Source organism: Monosiga brevicollis, genomic scaffold (genome assembly GCF_000002865.3).
Source record: "Monosiga brevicollis MX1 MONBRscaffold_7 genomic scaffold, whole genome shotgun sequence".
NCBI lineage: Eukaryota > Choanoflagellata > Craspedida > Salpingoecidae > Monosiga > Monosiga brevicollis.
Window position 1 is genome coordinate 1,320,019 of NW_001865044.1, and position 12,718 is coordinate 1,332,736.

Consider the following 12,718-nt stretch of genomic DNA (forward strand, 5'->3'; position numbering starts at 1 on the left):
ATTTTGTACACCAGGCTGCCATCGTCTTTTTTTTTCAAATGTTTTTTGTGTGTTTCGCTTAACTTGCCTTGCCCCATCGATCGCAGCTCATGCGCCATGATTGTTACTTCTTGAGTTTTTGTTTTGTCTCTTTCTCTTCTTTCTTTTTCTCAAATTCCAGCGCACCTGACGGCGGTCATCCACTGTGTCATGTCTGCGGCTTTGATCTTCCCTTTTATTTTTTTTCCGATGCCAAATTGAGATTACACCGTCAAGCTTTCCTTCAGGTGGGGATTTTTTTTAACTTGTGCATGACACTTAAAGCGAGATGTGGACGTGGATTTGTGGAAGATTGGGACAAGCAGCCGCACACACCCAATGCTTTGCAAAGAAGAAGTCACACCCAACGAAGCACATGCTCGTGTGACACAGGACAAGGTAAACCAAAACGACAAGAGAAGGGGCACGTAGTACGGGGGCAAAACAAGTTGGAAACGTTAAACAGATGATGTTCCAACACATCCCAAGAACGTAACGGACAAACGAACAAGAAGCGCACTGCGCATTCCAATCAACCCAGGCCGCGTATTTAAGCCACGGGACCGGGAGACACCTGAGGCATTTGGCTTTCATCTTCGAGGTATCGGTACTCAAACACAAACTTGTCCCGCTTGCGCTGGCACCAAGAAGACTCGAAATCAAAGTAGAGATAGCTTCCCACCTCGCGTTCCGTGTTGATCTCGAGGGGTTTCTCATGGCGTTGAAACCAGGTTTGGAAGCGTTTGTGGTAGCGCCACGACTGGCCAAACAACAAATGCGAATGCAACGTGTGAGAGGCAATACAAAAAAAGAAAAAGAAAAAAAAAAAAAAAAAAAAAAAACCTGGGAAGCAAGGCGCGCACGGGGACACACTTGTTTCTTTAGCTCCTGTGCCGCCAAATATTGCTGGCGAGTACCCTGCTGGTAGTAGAAAATGAAGAATAACGTGTTGGTGTCCAGCTGCGAATAGATGCGAGGTCTGCAACATTGGGTCGTTTCAGCATGGATAAAATGAGCTGCAACCAGACAGCACAGGAAATGGCGGGGGTCGCAGCGGTGGACTGACTCGTTGAAAAGAGACAGCGGCTGCGTGGGGTAGTATGGAGGCGTGGGAAAAGGGTGGCGGGGCGTGTAGGAAGCCGAAGGCTTGCCCTCGGCCGCGGACTCGGGCTTGAAACGATGTGAAACCTGCTCAGCGGCCATGCAGAACAACAAGAGGATGTAAGCATGCGGGCAGATATACCGGGCTGGTCGCGAAGGGCGAAGGAGCTGCAAAGGGGTGAAGTTTGCAGGCACAAGGTCGAACCTCGAGCATCTTGGCCCGGGCCTGCACCGTCTAGATGTGGAGAGCAAACGACGAAACGAGGAGAGGCATCGGGCGGCGGTGCGGTGAGAGGCCCGCCTCTGTAAGCAGCGGCGGGAAAGGCATGGAGTCAGCATGAGATCAGTTGCGTACGTCAGGTAACGGGGCGGAAGTCGATGGAAAGGCAGCGGTCGCTGGGAAGTTAAAGCCGGCGTCCGGTGTGGCCTGCCAAGATCAAACGTGGTGCATCGATGCAATCAGAATCGACGTTAGGATAAATAAAAGTGATCAAATTCATCCAACACAGCAGATGGAACTGCACAAGCTAACATGGGCACAAGCGCATGCACCAAACGTACCCCAGACGATCCCCGTTGGGAAGCTCCGGATTCTGCCATGAGAGGATGGGTGCCATCCTAAACGAGAGGAATTAGGGGGCATGAGCTCGGGCCAACCATGTCAGAAGTGGCGCGCGTCCAATCTTGTTTCGGATTCAACGAACCAATAGCGATTGCGCCGCGGTGGCTGGAGATGCCACCTCTTCGTGGAGTTCGGGTAGCTGCACGAATACCAACACAGGGTTTTCATCAACGCGGGCCGACCAGAGCCAATGTGGACAAGAGATAATGTGCCTGAAAGCGAAGTCAACTTACCGCAGCGCCCGAATAGGCGATGGAAGCGGCGGAAGGCGTCTAGAGGTTGCGTTTGAGTGGGTGAATGAAAATAAGTGAGGCGTCGAGCGGGGGCCAAGGGCAAATTGTGGGTAGGTTGATTCAGTCTTTAGGGAAAACATATTGGCCTCAAGTGCGTCTGGTGCCTACCGAAGGCATGGAGGGCGGCGTGCTTTGGAGCGAGCGTGGGGTAAGAGGGGCCTGAGCCGTTGCTACAGTGGCTGCTGCGGCAGCCCCAGCACTCTCGGTACCCTTGGAGGCAATTTTGGCAAAATTGACGGGTTTGCCCCACTGATGGAGAGAGGAGACAAAACAAAACAAAAAAAAAAAGAGCAAACGCAACACAAGAAATCGAGCACAAGATGAGAGGAGAGCCAAGCGAGACAGTGGAGGGGAGATAGAGGACAGGTCGAACAGCAGCGAGTTGGCGATTCGGGGTCCACAGGCGAGAACGGCGAGCACGGCAGGGCAAACACGCTCGACGAGGCGGAAAACGGCTTACCTTGGAGGGTGGCGGCGAGGCCGGCGCCGGAGTTGTTGGCGTCTTGGTGGCGGCCGGCGCACTTTCAACCCGCGATACGACTGGGGAAGCAGCCGCCGCAGCCTCAGGCTCGGGTTCCAGATGCTAGTTGTCAATGAGGCAGCGCAAGAGTGAGCCTGATTGAAAGTAAAATATCTCCATCCGCACACACGACAGAGATATCATTTGCGCCAGGCTGACCGATTCAGAGGCAGCGCGACTCTTCTTGGTCTCATCCTTGGTATCCTTCTCTTTGGATTTTTCTGTTCGCGTATGTGAGAGAGGCCATCGGCAAGGGTTGGTGAGTGTTGTGGCCGCATAACAAGAGGCTGCATACGTTGCCTCGCCTCGTCGAGCGAGACTGACTCTTCTTGGTTGTTTTTTTCTTCTTCTCGTCCTTTTTCTTTTTGCTCTCGTCGTCCGAGTCTGGGCGGGCTTCATCGTCGTGACCCAGGTTGAGCGTACTCACGCCCAGTGTGGGGCCGGTAATGTCCGCCACGGCCTACATAAAGCGGGCAGGGGGAATAGGTCACAAAAGGAATGGGGAGGGTTACCAGCTGGCATGGCACAGCCGGGGCTGACGTACGCCAACAGCGCGAAGGTGCTCCTCGATGTCATCAAAGAGATACTCGTCTTCCACAAAGTCCGGATCCTGCGGAAATGACGACAGCCCACGGTCCAAAAACGCATCGCCGGTTCACAATCAGGGTGGAGGAGCAAATCAAGAATTGAAACAGGAAGTGCAGGAATGACAAATTCAGGGACGGACCGTGTTGTCATTGATATGGTATTCAATGCCTTCCTTGACATCTTCAAGCTGGCTGGGCTCGAGATTGTTGTTATCAAGACCACGGATCACCATCTAAAGCAACGCGTTGCGCGCATCCGTGCAGAGTCAGGTAAGACCACCACGGGCCGTCATGGGCCACTTCAACTGTGCCTACTCCTGCCAGCCAGCGAAATGGAAACCCTAGCTCTGACTGACCTCGATCTTTGCAACCAAGCGCTGGTGACGCTCTATCCGAGCTTGCAGTGCTTCGAGAACTTCTTCCGTCTGAAGAAGCAATGATACAGGAAAGACAAAGTCAGATCCAGGAGCAAGACGCACCCGTCATGCCGCATGGCCACAGGGAGATGCCTCGGACGCAAACTGCCAGATTTGCACGATTGTCTCCGGGGGAAGTTAAGCAGGACAGGCACAGACCTTCTTTTTCCGCTTGGCATTGCTAGTCGTTTCGATTTCTGCCTCAATCATGTCGACCTGCAGTTTGATGTCTTCAATGTATCGGTTGAGATCATCTCGACAGTCCTAAACGTACCGAGGAATCAGTGTTCATGCAAGAAGTGGCCACGAGGGGCCCAGAGGTGGGTTCACTTTTTGGGGACACTCAAAATAAGAGAAGGGGTCAAGAATTGGCGACGGGTCGGGCAATACCTGCTTCTCTTGTTCTTCAGGGTCAAGTTTTGAGCGCTTGTCCAGACCTGCGAGTGGAACTCAGATGAGTGAGTTGTGCGCAGAACGTCCCTCTGTTTGCCTGAGCGAAATTGCCAAAAGGGGGTTGGGCAGACGTGGGGTTGATGCCTTTCAAAAGCAGCCCTCTTACCCTCATTGGAGTAAGCCTTGGTCTTGGCATCTCGTTCCAAATCACGATAACGTTCCATTTGCTGAAGCAGGTAGAGGGAAGGGCGAAAGCCAGATAAGAAAAGCGCATGGTCCAAAAAGCCGCGTGTGTACGAGCGAGGGAGGGAAAGAGTTGCACGAGAGACAAACGGCCATTGTCTCAAGGCGTCAAGTGGCGAACGAGTGTGAGCTCATACGTTTTCGATGAGCTTGCGAGTCTCGCCAAGCACTTTGGCCATGCTCTTTGCGTCGCTGCTGTTGAGCCATGATTTGATTTGCTCGCGGAATTTCTGTCCCAGCGACGCATCAGTTAGAAACCGAGTACAGGAGTGAGACAGGCATGGCAAGCAGATTGGCACAGGAGTGGTGGCGTGGCAAGCGCAGTGGGGATTGGCATGACTGACCTGCAATTTCTTGATCTCCTTCTTGAGCTCTGCCTCAAACTTTTCCTTCTGGTTGGAATTGGTGGCAGTTTGAATCTGTTGGGGCCCTCAGGGTGGGTGCACGAATCAGATCGGGGTGGCCACGGGTGTGATAGAGGACGACAGGCTCGGCGAAGGCAAGACCGACCTTATCGTATGTGTCCTCAAAAATCTCAGAATGCTCGGACACTTGTTTCAGCACCCTGTCGATCTCAGCTGGAGTTGGGCACAACCGATGTAACGTGAGGCGATGCGAGGCCAGGGGAGAGAAGGGGATGTGCATGGCCTTGACGCTCAAGAAGCGCCGCTCCAGTCTCGGCTGCCCATCCAGGCTCGGGGCAAAACGAGCACGTACTCTGGAGCTTGCGCTTATCGGCCATGGTAGCGTTCAAGCATGACGGGCCCCGCCACGCAGATCAAAGGGAGATGCTAAGACCTCCTATCTCAGAACCGATGGCTGTGACCGGCCACTTGCTGCTGCTGCTCAAGCCCACAAGGAGGTACGTCGTTCACAGGGCAAGCCTGTTGTTGAGCGACACAAAAACCCGATGAGACACTAGCCCGCCCTCGTCAATCCAACTCAGACGGAATTACAAATGCAACCCCGGTCCACCGCCAAAGAAGGCCATGATATGAAAGAACTGCGCCCCTGCCAGCCACTGATATCCCCCGGGCAGACTCGTCTACCCCGGCTGCCATTTTACGCTGCTGCGCACTCACAAGAGAGAGAGAGAGGAACAGCAACAACAGCAAAACAACATAACCGCACAAAACCGTTCTTTTGTTCTCGGTCGGACGGGTTACCAGCTGTCAGTCAGCTTCCAGAGGCTCACTACCAAATGTATTTGATGTTGGAAAGACATTTGGGGTCAAAAGTTATAGTGGAGTAACGGAAATGACCCCGAAGCAGCGAGAACGATCGTCATTTCTTCATGGATTGAGCGGAACGTGGACCGCGAGCGGGGCCCGACGTGGTGGGGTGCTTTGTCCTTTCCATCACACAGAAAGCGCAGAGGCGCAGAGGCGCAGAAAAGCGGCATTCGTTGCTAAAGTCACAACTCCAACCAAGAACAAAACATGGGGGGAGGGATGAAAAATGCTAATCAATCAATCTGGACAGCTCGAGAAGCCTTGTAGGGGCTGGGGATGCCGGGAACCGAGCCCTGGCCCATTGGTGGTGGGGCGACGGCGCCAGGGGAGTAGACGCCTTGCATGGCGTACGGCGCGGCCATGTACGCAGCCCCGGACATATCTGGATAGTAGACGGGGCCCATGCCATAACCACCATTGGATGACTGCGTGTGGGCGGGCATCATGGCCGCCGATGGATAGAAAGGCTCAGCCATGCCATCCATGGGCATCATCGTCGGATAAAACGCTACAAGAAAGAGGGAAAACGAGCATGTCCAAGAAAAGGACGCAGGGACGCAAGGGCACATCGCCACAAGCCATCATTGCAAACGGCACACATGAGCACTGAAAAACGTGCAGGACGGGCATTGTGCGACGGGCAAGCCAAGCGACAGCGTACGTGCGGCATTTGCTGTCATGTACGGCTGGTGCTCGTAGACTGCACCCTGTGTCGTGGGTACCATGCCTACACGAGCATATGGCCACACGACTGAAGAAATGAAAGGATGCCACAATACCATTTGTGCAAGGCACACCAGAATGTCAATTCTAGCCCTGACCATCTTTCTGCTGATGCACGTAATCAAGAGGGAACGCATAGCTCACCTGGGCCATAGGGGTTCTGAACCATCATCCCATAACCTTGCGCCGGCATGTAGGATTGGGCCATGACGGCAGCAGCGGCACGTTGTTGATGGGGGGACATGCGGCGTGGCGCCGTCTGACGATGTGCCGCGGCAGCCGGCTGCACTTGGCTACGAATGTCCTGAAGGCGCTCTTGGGTCGAGGCGGCCGGAGAGGTGGCCGTTGCGGGCGCCGTCGAGGCGGCAGCCGTGCGGTTGGCCGAGAAGCGGGGCGCCGTGACCCCCGTGCTGGCAGCTGCTGCCGGTGTCACGGTCGACTGATCCCGTTCCTCTGTGCCGTCGAATTCTTGGCGAGCCGGAGCCTCGGGCGCACCCAGCTTCAGTCCCTGCAGCTGAGCCTGAGCCTGGGCCGAAAACGTAACGCTGCACATTGCCAAAAACAATCGCGATCACAACAACAACAACAACAACACACACAGGAAATGAAAGGAAAAAAAAAAAAAAAAAAAAGGGAAACCGGTACTGAGTGAGACGGGATAATAAAAAAAGAAAGACAATACAACTTGGCCTGTTCTAAATGAGCAGGCACGACGTACGCAGGTGATTCATCTAGCTGCAAGGTCAGCTCACGCTCCAGCGCTGCTACGGGTTGTGATACTGCGTCCGCAGTGGACACTGAAGCAGGCAGTGATACAGGAGAGGGTGCTGGGAGGTGGACGGTAGCCGTGCCATCACCGCGACCCCGGCCTTGCCCACGACCTCGGCCCCGGCCCCGACCCCGGCCTCGTCGACCTGTAGCCAGAAGCGATCAAAGTGAGACCAAGCCCGAGGCAGGACCGGCCAAGAGGCTTGAGACTCGGGTGGAGACCGGGATGGACACGCGGCATGGACACGCGGCATGGACACGCGGCAAAGAGCATGTGCGCGGCACACCATACCTGTCTGTTCGCCATCGTCAGGCTCGTTGCGCTTGGGCTAGCGCGGTCACGACAAGGAACATCAGCAATTCGCACCGGCAGCAAGTTGCGTGGGGGTCGGCGCGGCACACGACGAGGGCAGACCAACCTTTTGAAGCTCCTCAAACTTGTCATGTTTCCATGCCCCTTGATCCGTATGCGAATCCCACAAGTGACGCGATTTGCGGCTCCTATCAAGATGAGACACACGGCACGGTTAGAAAGAAGAAGACGCGTCGTCTGGGGAGGACAGACAAGCTCGGCCATCTTGATGTCCACTGTGCGTATCCATGCAGGTGCCTCTTACCCAGCACGATCCTGCGCAGGACCATTAATTTGGCGGGACCGAAATTCGGCATCGTCCGCGTGTCCGTTTAGACGCGCATCGGGTTCCTGAGAAGATGTCTGTCCCTCGGCATCGGCATTGTCTGCACCCCGACCCCGGCCGCGGCCGCGGCCTCGACCGCGACCACGACCACGGCCTCGACCGCGTGGACTGGGAGCCAAGCGGTCATCGTGCATATAAAAGCGACCTCGTGGCGGCATTAGCGGGTCGCGAGGCTGGTTGAGGACAACGGGATGAAAAGGGGTTAAAGGCAGCAAGATGGACAGAGGTGAGCAAGCCCAATCAAGAGCACGGACGACGTCGGTGGCATCAAGTCAGTGGGCCTACGCAGCACACCCGCGAATGCCCCTTTGCACAAGGAGCGGGCACAAGTGGGGTTAAAACAAATAACCAACCGCATCCCGAGTCTCTTCCTTGGAGGGTTTGGGGGAGTCCAAAGAGCCCGTCGGGGCTGGCAAGACCAGCTGTGAGCCTGGGAAAAGGGCGATGAAGGGTGAGGGATGAGACAGAGCTAAAAAAAAAAAAAAGAGAAAAGAGAAAAGAAAACAGGGGCATGCTCATCCCGAGGCAAGGCATCTTACTGTTACGGGGCGAGGCGGGTGCCGCGTGCTTGTCTGTCGGTTTATCCTCAGTATCAACCTCAGCATCAGATTCAGCCTCTGCTTCAGCCTGTTCATCGCCGAGTAAACCGCGGCGCCCTAGAATGCGATCGACCGGCTATAACATTTCCAGCGCAGAGGTCAGGATAAGATGCCAGGGCATGCGCGGGCAGAAGAGGGAGGCAGCAACGTCTGCGAGTGTTTCATAACTCGGGCTCGACCATTCACCTGGTCATCCTCGTCGTCGTCATCCTCGTCGTCGTCCTCATCGTCCTCATCCTCGTCGTCTTCATCCTCGTCGCCCGAATCGACCTCTTCGTCATCGGGCTGCTCTTCCTGTGCTGCCCGTGCTTCGTCGCTGTTGTCCGAAGTACCCGCATGACCTGGTCGGGGTCCAAGGCCCGAACGAGCAAAGAGAAGGGGCAACTCATGAGTTTACTCCGTGCTGATGGGCAACAAGAGGCTTTGCAGCTCAAGATAGCTGTCAGCCTCCCCCTGTCCGACGCTCTTCCCTGCCCGAGAGCCCACCAAGCCCGGGGTTCGGTCCCTTGAGCCCTCCCTTCGCTTGCTTTCGCCGCAAAACGTTGAGAGCAGCGCAACGGACGGATTAAGAACCAGAAGCGATCGCAACTTTTGGCGCTGGTATGTGCCCACTCACCGTTGAGCGCACCGTCCTCTGTGTCCACTTTCTGCGCGCCGTCCTCAGCTACCGGCTCGGCCTTGCCGGTACCAGTACCGGCAGCGTCAGCGGCGTCGGGAGCGAGGGTCGTGGTCGTTGTTGCCGCCATCACACACGTTTCCGCACAGAGAGAGAGAGAAAGAAAGAAAAAGAAGAAAGAAAAAAAAATGAATTCACAAGAGGTAGTGAGTCGTGTACGAAGCACTTCCAGAGGATCGTGCTCCACCTCAAAAATTGATAAGGCAAAACCCAAGGTCGAACGAGAGATGCTTCTTCACTGATGGTAGAATGTCAGAGAAATCGACGTCCACAGGAGGAAGCGGGACACGTTTGCATCAACCGTTGTTGATTACACACAACACACCCCTCTCTCTCTCCATCTCTGAATGTGATCATGCATGTGCGTCTGTCTCTGATTTGCCTTGATTTTCCCACTAATTTCTCTGCGCTTTGTTATGAACTTTTACATCTCTCTGTTGTTTTTCTCATGAGAACCCGTCTCTCTCTTTCTTTCTCTGTCGGCCTTGAGGCGCGAGATACGACAGCAGCTATGGCGGCAGGCTGTTGGGTCTGGGTTCGAGTTGGAACCGAGGTAAAATGGCACAGAGCGACTTGCGATGAGTGCGTATGTGTATTTGTATTTGGGATTTGCTACGTTTTGATCAGCGTCAGAGGGATCGGAAGGGATGAATTACAAGAGATAATTTCTGGCTGTCTAGCAGATGGAGGGTCAAAGGTCGACGGGCGGGGGGCGACGCGTCCTCAATGTGAAGCCAACAAAGTGCGCCAAAGCACCATTCGACTCGTCATGAAGGGTCGCAGCCACGACTTGAAACCACAAACGCAAAGATGTACACGACAAAACAACAAAGGACGGAACACGGCAGGGGAAATCAGGGGAGGCGACAAAGCACAAACGGACATGATTGTGATCCACAGACAGGTCTGCCCAGCTCGGCCACACAAACATTCATGAGCTGCCAACGGGCAAAATAATGCATTGCATCGCGCTTGAAAAGACGCCAAAGGGCGCGTAGTCAAGTTGGTGGCGGGCGGCTGGATGATGCTTGACCTCATTGCTCGATACGCGCCAAGAGAGAGTCGCAGATTTCTTGCAGCTCCTTGTTGTCCTGCGTCTGGAGAGGCGATAACACCAGGTGCGCAGAAATGAGGTGAGGCGTCCACAGTTGCGCCTCGAATGTGAAATATGTATGCGCCGGCTCATTCGCCAGGGATGCCCGCGAAGCACAAAGCAGGCTCACGTCCAGGGCAGTACCTTGTTTTCGAGCTCGCGTTGCGTCTGCTCCAGCCGAGTCTGTGCCATGCGAACTTTGGTCTCGGCAGCAGCCAGCTCAGAACTATGCTTGCTTTCCATCTCAGAGATGTGTTGGTTCACCGAGTTGATTTGCGTGGCAATCTTGTCCGCCATGGCTTGGTGCTCCTGTTGGTCCACATCGCGCGGGGGGGGGCAAAGTCGGGATAAGAAAAAAAGAGAAAAAAACAAAACAAAACAATGAAAGAACGACGGTGCATACTTTGCGTAGCTGCTCGTTAACTTTCTGAAGTTCGGTGACCGTTTGCTTGAGCTTGCGCTCGTTTTCTTGCAGGTGCTCTGTTCATACGTGGCGCAGCACGGTGGGTCATGTCAAAGAAAAGGATAAATAAAGGTGGGGGAAGCGAGCTTGGGGTTTGGGGGTGAAGCCTTTGGGCCAAACGGACCGATATTGGTTCGGGTTCGGAGGAATCGGTCGTGCAGGGCCCGGTATGACTCATCAGCCTTGTGCAAATCTGCCTGGGCATATCGTAGTTCGGTTTCCTTGTTCTCCAGCTCTGCCTCAAGTTCCTGGCGAGGGGTGGTTAGAAACACGTCAAATGGTGAGATGGCCGTTGCGCACATCCCAGGGTGGGCCAAGCGTGATGAAGACTCGCTCTCCTGGTCGCGGCCGAGGCAAGGCTGGACAAACTTTGACACGCGATGAATTGCCGCCCTCTTCGATGGTCTGTCGGAAGCCCTTGACGAGGTCTCTACAAATTTGGGTTTTGGTTGTGTGTGTGTGTGTGTGTGTGTGTGTGTGTGTGTGTGTGTGTGTGTGTGTGTGTGTGTGTGTGTGTGTGTGTGTGTGTGTGTGTGTTTATGCAAAGCATCAGCAAAGCGCGCGCGTCGAGTGATTTGCGATGGGAGCGTCACACGCACTCATATGTTGCAGCAGCAGAGCTCCAGGTCTCCACCTGACCAGCCAATTGCTTATTCTCATCACGTAACTCGGATGTTTCCAGCTGCGGGGCGGAACCACGGGTACCCGGGCGGCCCAGGAGGGGGGATGTGAACATTAGTTGGGTTGGGGCTTGATATCTTTTGAAAATCGAAATGAGGCGCTGGTTCAGAGGGGGCTGGCACGAGCATACCTGGGCCACGCGCAGTTCCTCAATCAGCTCCTCGACAGAGCGACCAGCAAATTCACTGCCGTGAAGAGGAAAAGAGGAGCAGTTGGCACATGGTGAGGGCTTTTGGCCTCGACCGAGCTGTCGAGCTCAATATTCATGCAGGAAAGCAAGGCGTTGCCCATCCACACACAAATCACGACGCGCATTGGGCCAAGATTGACAAGGAAGGACCAGGAGCGAGCGAGCTTCATCACTCCAAGTAGCAAGAGAAAGCAGAGAAGAAGGGACAGAGACATGGACAGGGATATGGACAGGGACATGGTGAACACGCAAGGTTCTCAAAAAAAAAGGTCGGCGTACCCAGAGGGGATGACGGCAGCCATGATGTTGGAAGGGGTGGCTTCGGCAATGGAGGGGGTTGTGGGGGCGGCTGAATGGGTTTTGAGGGTTGTGGAGAGGAAATCGGGAACGGATGGGTTGGTGGGGGTGGCTGAGTTTGTGCCGGGGCCCGACGGGAGTTGGCGGTGGTGGCGAACTGCTTCCGGGGTAGCCATGTCCAGGAGCTTGCCCGGCGGTGGCGCGCCGACGGCGGCAGCAGAGTTGGTCTTTGAGGTGGCCGGCTCGGGTGTGTTGGCGGGGCTCCTGATGTACAGTGTATGGCCAACCGTGAGTGGGTTGACGGGCTGTTAGCAATGGATCAGCTGGCTTGTGGGTGGCTGGTGGTGGTGAGGCGGGAGCGAGGGCAGGGAGGTTGATCATACGCAAAGGCGGGGTCAAATCGGCGGTAGAGGGACTGGCGAGCCAGGTCGGAGGCCGTTCCTGAGTTGCCGCCACTCAGGCGCAGGGCATCTACAAGAATGGTAGTGCAGGTGAGGTTTGATGATCAGTCCGGCGCGGGGCAGGAACCACGGATTCTTGCTTTTGGGCTGGGAGCGCGCGGGAGGGTCGAGCCTGTACCCAGGTCAAGGTCAGCAGCTTGGGATCGGCCATTGTAGCCAGCACCGGTGCCCGTTCCAGAGGACCCAAACACCTTGCTTGGCGTTTGAAAATCGCTGTCCACAAAGCTTGAGGTCGTGGTATCCATCCTGTTTGCCCTGAGGTCGGGAAGGGGAGAGAGCACGGGTGACAGGGACGGGGGATCGTCGTGAGATGCGGGTGAAAGCAACAACAACCAAACCCCGCCCCCCATTCCTTGTCACTCTTCAATCGAGACTGAAACATCTTCTACACCATTTCAGGTACTGCGGGAGCCAGCTCGCCGCCCCCCCAACCCTCCGCGACCAGCCGCTGCCTCGGTGCTACTTGCTGCCGACCTCAAAATTTTAAAATCTCATCAGACAGAGAGAAAGAGAGAGAGAGAGAGAGAGAGAGAGAGAGAGAGAGAGAGAGAGAGAGAGAGAGAGAGAGAGAGATAAAATTCAAATTTTCAGATTGAACAACAGGTGTCATTCTTTACCGTTGTATTCATGTGTTTGTCAGATCT

General features: G+C 55.0%; 4 protein-coding genes across 4 annotated transcripts in view; all 4 read right to left on the bottom strand.

The window, feature by feature from the left end:
- Nucleotides 1-303: 303 nt before the first annotated feature.
- Nucleotides 304-996, bottom strand: MONBRDRAFT_20747 (uncharacterized protein; the record flags this gene model as incomplete). Its single annotated transcript, XM_001745081.1, has 2 exons — nt 304-778; nt 892-996. A coding segment is annotated over one exon (432 nt), but the record flags the coding sequence as incomplete, so codon positions are not given.
- Nucleotides 997-3,062: 2,066 nt separating this feature from the next.
- On the bottom strand, nt 3,063-5,077 carry MONBRDRAFT_18770 (uncharacterized protein; the record flags this gene model as incomplete). The annotated part of the gene is made up of 10 exons (XM_001745082.1): nt 4,911-5,077; nt 4,704-4,771; nt 4,538-4,612; nt 4,331-4,423; nt 4,117-4,177; nt 3,948-3,994; nt 3,717-3,821; nt 3,498-3,566; nt 3,282-3,374; nt 3,063-3,164 (listed from the first exon to the last, which is right to left on the bottom strand). Exons 1-10 carry the CDS (start codon nt 4,933-4,935, stop codon nt 3,063-3,065), a joined length of 738 nt encoding a protein of 245 aa, XP_001745134.1. The 5' UTR covers nt 4,936-5,077.
- A 581-nt stretch (nt 5,078-5,658) lies between these two features.
- Nucleotides 5,659-8,959, bottom strand: MONBRDRAFT_24750 (uncharacterized protein; the record flags this gene model as incomplete). Its single annotated transcript, XM_001745083.1, has 11 exons — nt 5,659-5,933; nt 6,087-6,152; nt 6,293-6,693; nt 6,867-6,945; nt 7,209-7,245; nt 7,336-7,417; nt 7,534-7,787; nt 7,968-8,044; nt 8,154-8,289; nt 8,400-8,554; nt 8,830-8,959. The coding sequence occupies 11 exons, from the start codon at nt 8,957-8,959 to the stop codon at nt 5,659-5,661; spliced, it is 1,692 nt and encodes a 563-aa protein (XP_001745135.1).
- A 964-nt stretch (nt 8,960-9,923) lies between these two features.
- Nucleotides 9,924-12,718, bottom strand: part of MONBRDRAFT_7561 (uncharacterized protein) — a gene marked incomplete at both ends in the record, with an annotated part of 3,879 nt that continues 1,084 nt past the window's right edge. The window contains 8 exons of the mRNA XM_001745084.1: nt 9,924-9,986; nt 10,127-10,291; nt 10,386-10,462; nt 10,570-10,693; nt 11,257-11,311; nt 11,596-11,877; nt 11,997-12,084; nt 12,193-12,329. Of these exons, the coding sequence (XP_001745136.1) occupies nt 9,924-9,986; nt 10,127-10,291; nt 10,386-10,462; nt 10,570-10,693; nt 11,257-11,311; nt 11,596-11,877; nt 11,997-12,084; nt 12,193-12,329 (991 nt within the window). The remainder of the gene's footprint in view (nt 9,987-10,126; nt 10,292-10,385; nt 10,463-10,569; nt 10,694-11,256; nt 11,312-11,595; nt 11,878-11,996; nt 12,085-12,192; nt 12,330-12,718) is intronic.